The following is a 16,887-nucleotide window of genomic DNA, read 5'->3' as shown; positions in this document are numbered from 1 at the left end:
ACACATCTCAGAATCCTCTGCAACATTTATTTATTTTATTTATTGTTAAATTTATATACCGCCTCCCATTAAAACAACCCCAAGGCGGTTTACAGAAAAATTAAAAACAAGACTATTAGAAATGACACAATTAAAATATTTAGCTAAACTATAAAACAAATACGATTAAAAAGATTTAAAATACAAGCATAAAAACTGTACAAAATACAAAGAAGCAGCAGAAGAGAAAATCATATAAAAGCCTGGGTAAAAAGCCAAGATTTAAAATGCTTTCTATAAACTGTGATGGAGACCGAGGAGCGAATAGCCACCGGGAGAGCATTCCAGAGTCTGGGGGCAGCAACAGAAAAGGCCCTGTCCCACATGCATGGCAACCGAGCCTCCTTCATTGTTGGCACCCAGAGCAGAGCCCCCTCAGACAACCTTGTCAAGTGAGCAGCAACCCTTGGGAGCAGGTGGTCCCTCAGGTATTCTGGGCCCAAACCATTAAGGGCTTTAAAGGTCAAAGCTAGCACCTTGAATTGGACCCAGAAACAAACTGGTAGCCAGTGCAGCTCTTTCAAAATGGGTGTGATGTGATCCCACCAGACAGCTCCAGATAAAACCCTTGCTGCCGCATTTTGCACTAGCTGCAGTTTCCGGATATTCTTCAAGGGCAGCCCCACGTAGAGCATGTTACAGTAATCCAGCTGTGATGTGACTAAGGCATGGGTAACTGTGGCCAGATCTGCCTTCTCGAGAAAGGGATGCAGCTGGAGCACTACCGAAGCCATGCAAAGGCACCCCTGGCCCCTGCCTCCACCTGAGCTTCCAAAAGCAGAGCTGGGTCCAGTAATATCCCCAAGCTGTGTACTTGCTCTTTCAAGGGGAGTGCAACCCCATCCAGAACTGGTAAAATCTCCTCATCCCGATTGGCTCTCCTACTGACCAACATTACCTCCATCTTGTCCAGATTCAGTCTCAGTTTATTAGCCCACATCCAACCCATCACGGCCTCCAGCCCCTGATTCAGGACATCCACTGCCTCCCTAGGATCAGGTGACAAGGAGAGATAGAGCTGAGTGTCATCTGCATATTGCTGACAACTCAATCCAAATCCCCAGATGACCTCTCCTAGCCGTTTCATGTAGATGTTAAACAGCATGGGGGACAAAACCAAACCCTGCGGGACTCTACATGCCAATGGCCACGGAGCCGAGCAATAGTCCCCCAGCACCACCTTCTGGACCCTCCTCCCCCCAAGAAAGGACCGGAGCCACTCCAACACAGTACCTCCAATGCCCATACTCAAGAGGCAGTTCAGAAGGATACCATGGTTGATGGTATTAGACGCCGCTGAGAGGTCCAGCAGAACCAACAGGGACACACTTCCCCTGTCTAGTTCCCAGCATAGGTCATCCACTAGAGCGACCAAGGCAGTTTCAGTCCCATATCTGGTGCGGAAACCAGATTAAGAAGGGTCCAAATAATCCGTATCACCCAAGACCCTCTGCAGCTGGTATGCCACCACATGCTCTAGCACCCTGCCCCAAAAGGGCAGGTTAGAGACAGGTCTATAGTTGTCCAGGTTGGAGGTATCAAGGGAGGGTTTTAATAATCATCTTACGATCACCTCCTTGAGGCACGATGGCATTCTGCCCTCCCTTAATGAAGCATTAATAATCACCTCCAGCCATCTGCCTGTCCCCTCCCAGGCAGCTTTTATTAGCCATCAAGGGCAAGGGTCAAGAGCACACGATGTCGCCCGCACACTGCCCAGGATCTTGTCCACATCCTCAGGCTGCACCAATTGAAAAGAATCCAACACAATAGGACCAGATGGTACCAGAGGCATGTCTGTCAGAACTGCCAAAACTTTGGAATCCAAATCCACATGGATGCAAGCGACTTTATCTGCAAAGTGACACACAAACTGATCACAACGGGCTATAGTTTATTCCTTCCCCATTACCTGGGGGGGATGTGTACAGCAATGTCTTTGCTACATAAAACAGCTCTGCTGGTCTTCACTGAGCAGATGCAATGGAGGCGGAGAAAAAACATTTCTTTGCTGCCCCCACCGCCACAGAGTAGTCCCTAAAATGGGCTCTAGCCCGTGTTCAGTTGGATTCGTCACGACTCTTCCTCCAGCATTGTTCCAGCCATCGCCCGAGTTGTTTCATTGCCCTAAGCTCCAAGGAAAAGCAAGGAGCCAAATGGGCTCTACCAAGCTGGAGAGGGCATTTAGGAGCAACCGTGTCAACAGCCCAGGCCATCTCTCCATTCCAGAGATTCACCAGGGCCTCGACAGGGTCACCAGCTCTGCACCCTGGAAACTCCTTGAGGGCCATCTGGAAACCAAGCGGATCCATTAGCTTCTGGGGGTGGACCATTCTAATCAGTCCACCACCTCTGCAGAGGGCAGACAGCGCAGTCAAATTAAACCCCACCAGATGATGTAGAAGTTTCATGGCAGATACACAAAGGTTCCTCAACAGAGAAGTCAATGCGGAAAATCTGTTTACTTTATATTGGGCACCATCCAGACCTTTAGCAGAATGATGTTCTGTTAACAGAAAAACATTCCATAAAAGGAAGGAGAGCTATGCTCACTCAAGGGACCTTTGCATGAGCAAAAAGTATCCTTGCATGAACACAACTCTTCTTCCATTTACGGAAGGAGCTTCCACCAACAGAGCACTGCTCTTCTAATCGTCTGGATGCTACTTAGCGTTTATAAGTTTCCATTCTGCCCAAAGTCACCCAAGGTAATATATAATATTTAAAATTTCAAAAGCGCTAATGCAGTCTCAGGAAGCCCTAACAATACATCAGCATACACTATATAATGATTGATTTTAGGAGACCAGACAATTTTATAACATTATTCACCAGTACTGTACCAACCAACCAACCAACGCAGCCACAATTAGAGTACATCATAAGAGCAGCAAGGTAATGGCCTCAGACAGTACCAGAAATCTTAATGCAATTACATAAGCAGTATTAGTCTCTGGCAAAAGCTTTCTAAAACACTAATGTCCTTACTTGTAAGGAGAATGCTATAACAGAGGTGAGCAGACAAGTTTCCTTAAGCAATGTGGGTGCCACCATGGAGAAGGCTTTGTTCCTTGCAGCTGCAGATTACTTGAGCAAAAGAGAAAATTTTGTAGATGGAACAGAGCCTCCAGTTCTTCAGAAAGGGAAAGTGTGAGAATCAACCCCTATCGCAATTTTCATCATCTCCATATTGGATCTGGGAATGATGGGAGTTGTAGTTGAACAGCAGCTGGAAAGCATCAGGTGCATGGCTGCTGTTTAGTGATCTGATCTGATCTGTTGATTAAATGTGCATGCTGCTTGCTTCCACCTGATATTCTTAATTTGTATACTTATAAAATCATCAAATATCAAAGATGCTATAAGCCTCCAGTGCACAGTTCTCCAAAGGAAGCCAAAAGGACTGCCCCTGGACCTTCTCACTGCTCAAGTGAGTGGGAATATGTAATCTAATATAAACACATATTTATTGCCAGGCAGGTAGACATACTGTAACTATGCTTCACAAACAGATGGCAAATCAATATAAGGGCTATGCTCCCATCTTCCTACTTACTGCAAACCACAAACGTCACAATTCAAATTCCTCCTTGCTTGTATCAGAAGTAACAAAAGATAATTGTGATTACTAACCACCCTTGGTAATTAGGACCTTGAATAACCTGAGGGCAAAACTGAATGATACTTAAACAACCATCACATTTTTTCTGGGTGTCGGGGTGGAGTGGGGTGGGGTGGGGAAGACACGCATTCTGGTATACAGCAAAATTGGAGAAATAAATGTATTCTGACACACTGATTTAAAAGAATGACACCAAGTTAGGATGGCACTCTTAATACAAAGGACAGGGAAGGTTTTTTTTAATAACTTCATTAAAATAATGAAGAAAAATTAAATCGTATAATGTCATGAAGTTTGGAACTACAACATTTTTTCTTATCAGCTGGAATCTCATCACTGTACAAAACAGAAGAGAAAAGGGATCCAAAGATCTGGACAATCACAAGGCAACTTTGGATCAACAGTGTGGTTCAGCGGCAAAGTCAACTGCAATTCTTGGATGTATCAGGTGGGACATTTCTAGTAAGGACAGGAAAATATTAACAATATTACATAAAGCATGGTTAAAACATTATTTGGAATAGTGCATCCAATTTTGGTTACATATTCAAGAAGGATGAAATCCGAGCAGTTACAAGGATTCTCCATTCCTGCAACAATTGGTACGATTAAAACTTAAAGGTGACTGTTTAGCTAAGAAAACAGCAGGCTGGGAAAGACTCTTACATTCTACAAATATCTCACTTATGGTATTTGAGAGGGGGAGGAGATCAATACATTTTGGTTGCAAATTTAGAAGGTGGCTTGTAATTATTGCACGAGTAATATTTTTATTTTATTTTAAATGTGAAAGGCAAAGTTGGGCATATTTGCAAAAACTGGAAGATCCCCCCCCGCCCACTTTTAGGCTTGGCAGGTATCTTCTTATGCTGTATCTTGTTACAGCTTTACTGTCTTCCTTGAGTCCATAATGGCAAGGATTCTGAGAGCTAATCTTTGGTTGGTTCATGTCTGGGGGATCCCTGTTTTGGGCAGGATGACAGTATTCTTGCCTCATGATTCTAAATTATGAACAAGTAAGCCTGAAACCAATGCTATTGAAGACATTCTTCTTGGGGGGCATTTCACCCCATTTTCCTGTGCAGTGAGAGGAGCAGCCAAGAACGATATCATCATTGAAAGGGTGGAGCATTCCACACTGAATACTTGCTTCCATTCACTTGTACCCAGAGCACCGTAGGAGCTGCTTCCTAGCACAATCACATGCTGTGGGTGTGTGTTTGTGTGTGTGTGCGCACGTATTGTGTGTGAATGAAGCATCCATATAGACAGGTCCAGCCATGAAGGTCTTTCCCACAATACTGTCACCCAGCTGAGAAATGAGGACAATTAACAAGTAGAAAAGGCCCATACAATTGGCTCTACCCATCTATGTCTAGTACTATACATGTACCGTAGTGATGAAGGCATGTACCATGGAGAAATGGTCCCATTCCACTGTAGATAGTTATGAAAGAGGGAAATGAGTATTTCAGATGCACAATGCACTTTGGGTACAATCTGAAATCAATAGACATTTTACCAGTGACTCAAATGGAATCTGGATTGCACCCTATGATGGCATTTCGGCACCAATGAGCCTGACTCCCAGTCCAGAATACCATACTACAGATTATTGATTGGGGATTAGTAGATATGAGAGTACGTTACAAATTCTTATGCCTGCTCTCTAAAAGGAGCTCCCTTAAAGCAAAGAGCATAGATGACACATGTGTTCTTCCATCTATCCATCTTCTATTTATGTAGTATGTGAACAAATGAAGCAGGGAATACACCTTTCCTATGAGGTTGCCCTTCAATCCAGCCTCTCTGTAAAAAAACACACCACAAAATCCAAATGGTTAGAACATTTTAACAGAGAGGGAAATGCATAATGATTACACACACACACCCCCGCCACACATACACACTTGCATTTCTGATCTCATCCTCCTCTTTGTGTGGTGTGGTGTCAGTTCAGAGATGAGGAATCCTCAGTAGCCACCCAATGGAGAGTTCAGAGTGTCACTTACCCACCAATTTGAGTCCTCCTGTCCATCAACTACAATGATATCTCCAGCTTGGAAGGTTAACTCATCTTCATGGTCAGCCTGACAGTTATAAAGGGCTCTTACCCGGTGCAGACGGCTCATACTCTGAAAATCAGCACCAGAGAACAGTGTTACGCTTGTAAACATATAAGTTAGAGTAGCTCACGTGGAAGGATTCAGTAAGAAGCACAAATCTCAGGGTAAGCAGGAGATGCTCTACAATGAGGATGCTTCGTTTTGTTTTGTTTGGCCACTCATTAAATGCCTCAAGCAAGCTGAGCTAAATGTTACATTCAAAGGCAAGTAACATAAATTATAATTAGTGAAATCTCAGCAGTATAATGAAGCATACCTTACCATTTGAGCTGAGGCCATCATTATACGGCCTCAGCTCAAATGGTAAGGTATGTTTCCTCACCTCTGATTCATGTCAATGGCAGTCATTGATGGGGGTAGGGAAATGAGCTACCTAATGGCCCAGGCTTATTTGGCAAGTTCTGATTCATGATATGCCCAGTGAGTGTGTGGAAAAGACTGAAGAAGGATGACCTTCAGGTAGGACTCTGAAGACAAGACCAGCTAGATGCAGAGAGAATTTCTCTACAAGGATTCATACTCTATTTCTTCAGAGAGTTATTGTTAATCTGTTTACTGCTTTATAATAATCATCTACTGTTCTATAACAGAGCTTTACTGTTAATCTGTTTACTGGGAGCTTTCTACAGATAGAAAGTCAGAAGAAAGATACACAAATCGAATAATAGGCAAACCTTAGTTAATGGCACACTAAAATGAATAGGGAAGTAGAAGCACAAAATTAGGAATTATAAATCTAGGCAAAGAGCTTACCAAACTCCCCCTTCTTGGCAATAGTGGTGGGACATCATGTGGCGATTCAGATGAAAGCAAAGAATCCCATTTGTTCTCTCTTCTATACTGGTTTGCCTCACAAAATGGCTCCACTGCCTTCATGGCACCTGCAGTACAAACAGACCTGTCATGCCACTTCGTGGGTGCTTCTAGATGACAACAAAACACACAACTTGCTTTAGGAATAATGCTCTAAAAGCCGTAGCCTCATTCAGTGCTAAATGGTGTACTATGTAGTCCCCATGCAATGATTTGCCTTCTTCAGAAGGGATAGCAATGTGGAGGAAGCATCCTTTGTCCAATCCTTTCCTATTAACTACAGTGCGTATTGATGCTAGTAGAACCAGCCATTCCTTTTGCCTTAAAAGCTCTTGTACCATGACCACAACTGATCCAAGGAAAGGGAAAGTCATTCTCCCCTGAAAGGAGTCCATAATAGCTGCTGTTGCTGGGATCTTCATCCATCTCTCCCATTTCCCATAAAGAGCTCATGTAGCATTACTGCTGCTGCTCTGGGAAGGGAGGAAAAGTTTGTGTATTTTCTGCAAGCACCAGTGCTGGAGTAAGCTATACATATGACAAACTGTATTTTAATTTAAAAAGTGAAATTAACAAGCTTTACTATTGTAGTTCTACAGGGAGTCCCACTACAGTTTCAAATCAAAAATTGTCAAAGTTTCTCTCTCAGTGGTGAAACTATAATCAGTTGTACAAGGCTGACTACAGTTTCAGCTGTAGGAATTCCATAGCAGGAGGAGGACATTTCCAAACAAGTAGTGGTGAAGGAGTGGCCAGGTAAAGTGATGGAGAGAGGTGGAGTTACACACTACCATCAAGCACATATTACAAGCCACACTTCTAAACCAGTAAGCCCACAGTGCTGCATCAGTTCACATCTAAAAGTGATTAAAAGCTGGAACACCACTGAGGCGGGTGGGGGGGGTGGAATAAGAATGTAACAGTTTGGGAGAAACATAACCTGAATTTTCAAGACTAAATAATTGAGCAAATATTAGCTAAAGAGGCTATTGTGAAAGTACCTGTGAGATCAAAAGCAAGAAAGTGAAATTCATAAGGCTCTTTCTTTGAGGAGGAGGAGGAAGAAATGGTTTTAAAAACAAATTAATCAAAAAGGAAGAAAAGAATAGAAGCAATTGTGCAGGACAAGAAGAAGCAAAGGTAGTTTCACCGGCATTTGTCCCTCTTTGTGCTTAAATGGCTAGGGGTAAATAGCTAGGTAAGTATACATACTTACCTAACAGTAAGCCCCATGGAACTGGAGAACATCCATAGCTTAGTGGCAAAGCACTTGGCTTGAATGTGCAAGGTCTCAGGCGCAATCTCTGGCATCTCCGGGTAGGGTTAGAAAAGACCTGTCTGAAACCCTGAAGATTCACTGCCAGATTCACTGACAATACTGACCCTGATAGACCAGTGATCTGACTCCATATAAGGAAACTTCCTACTGAACTCAGTGAGGCTTACTTCTGAGTAGATCCACATAGGGCTGCACTGTAAATGAGATCACTTGAATGGCATAATGGAGAGTGCTCAGTCTGGGTTTTAAAAATGAAAGCTTTTTAAAAGACATAGGAAGAATTGTGTCACGTGTCATCCCTATTAATGTCATGGGTGTTATCCAATAGAAGTCTGCATCCCCCTGCTAACTGGGCAAAGAGGCACCTTTTACCATGGTGATTCTCTTTATTTAGCAGGGGGAGAGTAACTGGCCCTGTCCACCCCCAGCACAGTACTTCCAGTGACTGTTGCTAGGGTCTATCTTATGTTTCTTTTTAGAACGTGAGCCCTTTGGGGACAGGGTTCCATCTTATTTATTTGTTTGTTATTTCTCAGTGTAAACCGCCCTGAGCCATTTTTGGAAGGGCGGTATAAAAATCAAATTATTATTATTATTATTATTATTATTATCACTCACATAATCATTGTTCACACAGCAATCAGGATTACAATGGAAGTGCTTGACAGGTATTTTCCCAGCAACAGATAACTGCAGTGCTAGGAAAATGCAATTTCCCTAAAATATAAGTACTATCTTGATAAATATATCTGGATTCCCAGTCTTACCTTGCTGCCATGACTCCACTACTTGGGGATGATCAGAAGACTCAGAACTAAAGAAAATCATAGGAAAAAATTGTTCATTTGCTTGAATAACCCTACATGTCCTATTGGAGGTGTCCAAATAAGAGTTGCCACTTATTTATTTGATTGATTGATTGATTTATATACCGCCCTTCCAAAATGGCTCACTTAGATACTTATACCAATTGATTGGTGAACACATTTCTTGTAATGTGAATGAGATTTCTGGGCTATCCAGATTTTACATTTGGATTACAAACCAATTAAAAGAACATCGTCTTTGTTATGAATCCCACTGGCCATTGAGATCATCAGGAGAGGTCTGTCTGCAATTGCCACTGGCTCATCTGGTGGCTTCTCGGGGATGGGCCTTCTCCACTGCTGCCCCGAGGCTTTGCAACACACTTCCTGCTGAAATAAGAGCCTCACCAACTCTGACAATTTTTAAAAAGTCTTTAAAGACACATCTATTCACCCAGGCTTTTAATTAAATCTTGTTTTAACTATTTTAGCATCGTTTTAAAATGTTGTTTTAGAATTTGTGTTGTAGTAATGTTTTAACTTTTTTCTATATCCTTTATTTTGTTTTAACTAATGTTTTAACTTTTTGTTGGTTTGCTTGTTGTAAGCTGCCCAGAGGCGTGAGTTTTGAGCGGTATAAAAATATGTTAAATAAATAAATAAATAAAGGCACATTATTACCTCAGACTCTTAGGAGAGGCCCCTTCTGGAGAGCAGCGTCTTGGAAGTGAGAATGATCGAGGGTCTAATAGGAGAGAAAGAGAGAGAGACATACACAAAAAGCTATGTTCTGTTAGTAAACAAGAATCTGACTAGCTTGTTGTGCCTAAAGTTCACGAAGAGACGCAATCATTCTGATGAACTGGAAACACAGTGAAAGCACCTCAAGTTGAGTTCCCCATTTTCCATGGTGGTTGGTTTTGTGAATGTTTTGACATGTCTCCAACATATACACCTTGAGAGAACACCGCTTGCCACCTCTGGAAAATCCTTAGAAACGTGGATGAAGTCAGGAGGCAGGACAATCACCACTCCATGCAAAGTGGTATGTAAATCAGCTTACTGAGGGGAGGAGGGGAGAATGTTGGTGAAGTGGCAATTGGAAAAACGACAGTTGGAAAGGCAGGCAGTTGAACAGAGAAGTGTATCATTGAGGTTTGAGAAGAAAGTCCAGGGGAGTCCCTGAATGTTAAGGAACTTGCATCATCAATTTGTTGGAAGTGTTTGCCTGAATAGGTTTACTTTCACCTATTCAACCCTCAGAAGAATAAACTGCAAAACAGAGAGATCGTCATACTATTAACTAAGATTCTCTGAAGATATTTATATATGTCCTGCCATTCTTCTCTTGATTCTTTTCATTTCATGGAGAATTTTATGGACTTTGCAGGTGATGCAATGCTTTCTCTGAAACCTACTGAAAAAGGACAACCTTACTTTGTATCATAGCAACTTGTTCTATCAATGTCTTCACCTGTTCTATCAATTGCCTGTCTCTGCACTTGCAGTTAAGAGTTTTAGGTACAGATATCCTATTAGGATTTATTTTTCTTGCAGCTATCCATGGTAACTGATCAGCTTCCTCCTCTCTAATCTCTTTTATTAACTGGGAATAATCAGGAGGATCATACTGTCATTCCTTTAGTCTTAATTTAGTTAGCAGCAAATCATCATATAGGGTTCTTCTCATTAATTGAGCTACCCTGTTTTGTTCACAGGATACCACCCCTTTCCCCACAGGTAGCTGAAGTAACTACTTCAGCCTTTGCACATAACTTGTAAGGTTATCTCCAAGTTGTTATTTAGTATTTTGAAATTGATAATAAAACTCTTCAGCATAGTCTGTGTTACTAAATACAGTTCTGTAGTGCAGTAAGGTACTCCTGCACACTAGCTATAAGATCACTAGTACACAGTATACAAAGCATATCTGATGCAAGACCTCAAGGCTTCCCACAAGTGTCTGTATCAGAAGCCTACAACTAATCCATCACTTCTGTAACATGCTCAGACCAAATGTCAAAGGTTTCCTCTGTAGCCCTTGAAAATTTATTTCCAGAGAAGAGATGAAATTTGTGGTATGCAATAACCTCTTGAGCAAGGCTGCAGAGCTTTTCCCAGTGCTTTTCCCAGGAGACCCTGAAGAATTTGCTGAGGAATCCTTTAGTGAAATATTTTGATAGGTTATTTAATATACTTTACTGGGTAATTGGGAAAGAGATCATGGGGTTGTGGTGGGTAGTTCAGTGAAAATGTCAACTGAATGTGCAGCAACTGTGAAAAGGGCAATGTTCCTTAATTACCTGGGATGAGTTGCCTGGTTTAGCAAATGTCCCCTAAAAAGATTTCTCTCAAAGTGATTTCTCGGCAAATCCTTCAGGATCTCCTGAGAAACAGGCAGAGGCAACATAGACAACAAATACTACATCAAAGTACACAGTCCTTTATTCTTCCTTGCACTTTTGTTGTGAACAGTGGAGCTATTAAATGTTCTGAGCATCATTGTGTTCTACCTCAAAAATGTGATTTAAAAAAAATCTTAGATTCATTATCATTGTGCTTGCCATAGAGAATACATCTGTGTGCATGTCATGGGCAGTACTGAATTTGTTTTGGTAACCATAATTGACCTAGCAGTTGCTTTGTGAGTTCCTTGACCTGAACATTGGTGAGCAGGCATTTAAAACAGTCTTTCCCCTAAATACTTCCACCATAGATATTGGAGAGCCTGATGTTCTACATGCATAGAGTCAAAGGGACATAGGAAGCTGCCTTTTACAGAGTCAGACCCTTGGTCCACCTAGCTCAGTACTGTCTACACAGATTGGCAGCAGCTTCTCCAAAGTTGCAGGCAGGAGTCTCTCTCAGCCCTATCCTGGAGATGCCAGGGAGGGAACGTCCCTGCAGATGCACTTCCTAGAGCAGCCACTTCCCCTTATGGGAAGATCTTACAGTGCTCACACATGTCTCCCATTCAAATGCAAACGCGGGAGGACCCTGCTAAGCAAAGGGGACAATTCGTGCTTGCTACCACAAGACTAGCTCTCCTCTCATGGTTCAGTCCCTGACATCTTCTGTTAAAAGACTATCAAAGCTAGAAAAGGCCTCTGCCACAGACCTTAGAGAACTGTAGCCATTCAGAGTTGACAGTATTGAGTTAGAGGGACCAATCATCTTAATTGTCACAAAGCAGCTTCACATGCTTCAAGTTCATGGAGCAATTGATTCAGCAAGTTCCCTTACCTTCAGCTGGGTTGGTGTGATTCAGTGGTGTGCTGGGGGAAGGCTCTGAGGAGGTCCGCTTATGTCGAATTGTCAGAGGTGGAGGTAGGATCTTCCTAGCTGCTGTGTCTACAGGAAAGGCTGACTGGAGCGGTGGGGGCAGTGGAGGAGGGAAGCTGGGGGCTGACAAATAAATTCAATGACGGTATACTTGTTAATCAGAGATCATTTATTAATAATAGAATAGACTAAAACTGTGGGTTAAATCAATAGATATGTGAATAAGAGTCCATAATCTCAGCTTTATTTAAATCAACAGGCGTTTGCCTAACAAGGACCAAATTAGACTGTATTGGGACAGGAAGGAGGAAGTATAACCCTTTCCCCCTGCACCATTTTTCTTATGACACCCCCCATCTGAATTTGCTTTTTGCTCCTGGACAGAGGCGTATCTAGGGAAAATAGCGCCTAGGGCAAACACTGAAATTGCACCCCCTGTCCAAACATCTGACACCCATCTTTGAGATAACTTTACCATAATATCAGCTCAAAAATACAAGTCAGGCTCGTTAATCTTTTAATATTTCAAAAACTATTTTAGCAGTGGACTTAGCCAGACCAAAAAATGCTGGAAAACTACAAATTTCAGTATGCTGGGGCTCATGAAATACCCAAATACTATGTGGAGGTGTACTTGGAAAACTAAACAGAAGTGCCTGTCTAATTCTCTACTATGTATTGTAGCATCACCATTACATAAGTTTTAAAAATAAATTGAGAATTTGACTTTTCCCAGATACTCTGTAAATAATTAAAGGATATGCAGAATAAACTGTGTCACTGCTTGGAATATATTCTAGAATTTCAGAAAGACAGTTAAAATGAGAGAAAGAGAGCAAGAAACTCCCAGTGGGCCTTAATATTAAGGATTTCACACTGATTCAAAGACAAATTCACCATTAATAGCCATATTATTAAGACATCACATTTAACTCACTTATCACAAGAAGCAAAGTAAGAGCAAATGAATACAATCCTAGCTCATAAGCATCAGCTCAGTATTCACAAGCCCTGATTCTCTGTACATAGTGCCAATCTGAATATGTGTACAGTGACTTATATTATATATTATTATTTTTTACCTGTAGCCCCTTCGGGGGGCTTCCTAAAGCCTGGGGGGTTTGCAAAGGTTCCTCCTCCCCCCACTGGCCTCTAGGGCCTTGCAGAGACCATTTGAGCATGTGCAGTGGCCATTTAAAAAAATCCTTTTTTAAAAAATGGCCACTGAAAACAAAATGGCCACCACGCATGCTCAAATGGCCTCTGCAAGGCCTGGCATGACCTAGGGCCTCATAGAGGCCATTTGAGCATGCACGGTGGCCATTTTGTTTTTGGCAGCCATTTTTTAAAAATTAATTTTACAAAATGGCACCCCCCTTCAAGTGGCGCCCAGGGGACGTGCCCTGCCTGCCCTACTCCTAGATACGCCCCTGCTCCTGGAGCAGGGGAAACTGTGGCCTCAAAACAGCAGCTTTCCTCTTGGAGCAAATAACTTCGGAGGGAATTTTGTTGATAAGAGTGGGAGGAGAGAAGGGTTAAGCCTGCCCCCGCTTCCTCATGCCACCATCCCCAGCTGAATGCTGGTCCTCCATGGCTACTCTTTTAATGCAGTTTTTGTTTTGTTTTTTTAAGAAAGATGAAAATTCAATATGGTATTTTTCTTCTCATCTACAGTATTTGACTGAACCCAAGACTAGTTTTTCCCCAAGTTCTTTGATGATATAAATCAAGGGGTTGTCAAGTTCAGAGCCCTTTATTTCAGATAAATACAGGTACAACCTTTATTTAATCTGTACTTTTTAAGGGTCGTCTTAAATTTTGGGTTGTCTTCGATTCAGATACATACAGTCGTTTGCCCTCAATACACTGCTTTTCACAATTGATCACATATGCAGGAAGGGCCGATGCTGAAAAACAGAATGTGCTAAAACAAGAAGAGGCCTGGGCTGTGTTGAAGCCCTTTTTAAGGACCCAGACTGCATCCAGTCTCTCACACATACCTCAGGCCTGGTATGAATATATTATATACATACACAATGTATTGCAATCTCACAACATGGCTTTTTGATCACCAAATTTTAGTGCAGTATTTTAAAATTACATTAATGTATGCACATAATGAGAGTCATACAAATCCCAAAAGCAGTATGAATGAACAACAGCTGTGTGAGCTGGATCAGTTTATCTGACCCTGATGACTCTACCAAATGTTAATCAAGGTATAGCTTTAAAAAATTGCTCAGAATTTCTGGTGCAGAGCTGGTGTAGTGTAGTGGTTAAGAGACTGAACTGTGAACCAGAACAGTTCATATATCATACTACTACCTCTGCCAAAAATCCACTTGACGGTCTTAGGCAAGCCACTCCCTCTCAACTCCACAGCTGCAATATGAGGATAATAATAGATACTCTACAAGGTTTTTGTAGTCTTTACAACAACCCTGTAAGGTATGTATTATTATCTCCAAATGTTATCTCCATCAGGTTAATACAAGTGAAGAGCTTTGACCACTCAAAAAGCATTATGAAGGTGTAATGTATTAGATGCACTTGTAAGGACAAGAACCTTTCAAGTCATAAAGAAACAGCAGTACTCCACATCTGAATATTACAGATCTCATTGGGATTTCTGTATGTAATATCCTGGCTATGCCCGAATGTGTGCGCTTTCTTATGGCAGAACTTGTCTTTTTAGATGATACCACCTTTCTTAGGGAGCCTGAACACTTGTGATAGATATGTTAAAATACACTTTTGGTTCCTGGACCACTGCCTGGATAATAAGGTAGTCCCAGAAAATAAAGAGATTGGCCATCTTTGCTTTAGTCTGATATACTGGATTACAGATATGTTGGGTTCACAATATTACACTGATTTTAATAGGATGTATCTATCTTGTTACTACTATGGTAGCATTTACATTTGACAATGGTAATCAATTTTGGTTTTTGTTCCTTTTAATATTGTGAGTTATGTGAATGCAAAGAGTCCTCCTCCTCTAGGCCTCAGAAATTCCTGTTAAAATGCATTCATGTGAAATGCATATGAGTAACTCATCTAAACATTTGTCGGGAAGGTGTACCCTAATCACTTTACATATTTTCTCACCACAAATTAAGGTCTAGAATACACTTCACACATTGTGGAGTCTCTGATATTAAGAGACTCCAACCAATACCTCTTTCTAGACAGAATGGAAGGAGTAAGGAAAAGAAAAGGCATACCATATGAAGAAACTAAATTGTAATAAATTGTTGAGTGGTTATGGTGCCATGAAGCCATAGATACAACAGGAATTATGGAATGGAGCAGCAATAAGACTAACTAACCTTTGGGTATGTTGCGTGGTGGCAGCGGTGGGCCAGGACAAGCAGAGACAGGAGAGATTGTTGTTGAATCATGCCTAGAGACATGTGGTATAGCATATAGGCCACGGAATTTGTCCTGGGATGCTGGACTGGTTCCCTTTGAAAATTCAGATGGATTTCTCCACAGCTGAGAGACTGATTCTGTTGGATTATAGCAGCTTTGAGGACGATGAAAATTATCTTTTTTTACTGGGCTGAGCTGAAACAGAAATATGCAGACTATATTAATCGAAAGCTGGGACAAGTCCTGGAACCCTATCCAGAGAAAAAGATGGTCACAGAATATAAGAACACAACTGCTGGGTCAGTCCATTTAGTCCAGGATTCTATTTCTAACAGTGGCCAACCAGATGCTTCCAGGAGGCCCACAAGCACAGCATGAAAACAAAAGAACTCTCATAGGAATATAAGAAACTGCCATATACTGAATCATACCATTGGTCTATCTAGCTCAGTATTGTCTTCACAGACTGGCAGCGGCTTCTCCAAGGTTGCAGGCAGGAATCTCTCTCAGCCCTATCTTGGAGATGCTGCCAGGGAGGAAACTTGGAACTTTCTGCTCTTCCCAGAACGGCTCCATCCCTTTAGGGGAATATCTTGCAGTGCTCACACATCAAGTCTCCCATTCAAATGCAAACAGGGTAGACCCTGCTTAGCTATGGGGACAAGTCATGCTTGCTACCACAAGACCAGCTCTCCTCTCCTCTCAATCATCTGGAACTCTCAGAGGCAAACTGCCTTGAACATGGAGACTCCATTTAACTGGCATTGTTAAAAGTACAAACAGTATACACACAATGCATACTTATAAGCAGAAAGGGAGCAGGGCTTTTTCTTGAGACTTATTGATTTTCTTACCTTTCTGAGGCTCCTGTCAAATAGGGACTAACTATGAGAGCCAGTGCTTGATCCTGGTTTCTGAAACCAGATGCAAGTCTACTGTGATTCTAAGCTGTAAAATGCTACAGTCTGATAACTGTACACACAGTTTTGATAAAAGTACACTAAATTGTTTTCATTACTAAGGACTGGTTTAAAAAGATGTTTAGTGATTATGGACCTGTCAAAGATTCATCTTAGTAATTTAATTATCAACACTTTTATATTCCATAACATATGCAATTCTTTAAGATCAAGATTCATGCAAACAAGATTCATGTGCCTGTGCTGTCTAAGTTCTGGCAGAAAGAGATATGCTTTTAGTGTCACGAGACCTACCAGTTTACAAAGTAAAAAGAATAATAAAGCCAAACTGGTCTTGATCTTTTTTCCCATCCAAGGGCTCACCATCTATCTATCTATAGAATTCTCTAAGGCATGCCCATAGCTAATCCTGTGCATGGCGGCTCTCACGAGAGTTCGCAAGCAGAAACACTGTGGTGATTGGGCAGTGGAGATTCCATATGCAGATAGGGGGGAGGAGCTTGTGAAAGCAGAACCACTATGGTGATTGGGCAGTGGGATTCCATATGCAGATAGGGAGGAGGAGCCTGCGATGGTTAAGACCAGTTGGAATGCAACTGTTACTGGTTGGATGTTCTTGAGGAGAAGA

The 16,887-nt window shown here is 41.8% G+C and overlaps 1 protein-coding gene across 1 annotated transcript in view; it reads right to left on the bottom strand.

The window, feature by feature from the left end:
- Positions 1-13: 13 nt before the first annotated feature.
- The window catches only part of LOC128322440 (arf-GAP with SH3 domain, ANK repeat and PH domain-containing protein 2-like), a 62,330-nt gene continuing 45,456 nt past the window's right edge, over positions 14-16,887 (bottom strand). The window contains exons 22-29 of the mRNA XM_053243656.1: positions 15,297-15,534; positions 11,929-12,090; positions 9,367-9,430; positions 8,647-8,693; positions 6,541-6,668; positions 5,674-5,796; positions 5,437-5,470; positions 14-4,120 (exon numbers count right to left, since the gene is read on the bottom strand). Coding sequence (XP_053099631.1) covers positions 4,059-4,120; positions 5,437-5,470; positions 5,674-5,796; positions 6,541-6,668; positions 8,647-8,693; positions 9,367-9,430; positions 11,929-12,090; positions 15,297-15,534 — 858 coding nt within the window. The 3' untranslated portion in view covers positions 14-4,058. The remainder of the gene's footprint in view (positions 4,121-5,436; positions 5,471-5,673; positions 5,797-6,540; positions 6,669-8,646; positions 8,694-9,366; positions 9,431-11,928; positions 12,091-15,296; positions 15,535-16,887) is intronic.

The sequence above is a fragment of the Hemicordylus capensis genome, chromosome 4, assembly GCF_027244095.1.
Source record: "Hemicordylus capensis ecotype Gifberg chromosome 4, rHemCap1.1.pri, whole genome shotgun sequence".
Lineage (NCBI taxonomy): Eukaryota > Metazoa > Chordata > Lepidosauria > Squamata > Cordylidae > Hemicordylus > Hemicordylus capensis.
The sequence above is the reverse complement of the archived record's forward strand: the minus strand, read 5'-3'. Positions and strand labels throughout refer to the sequence as shown.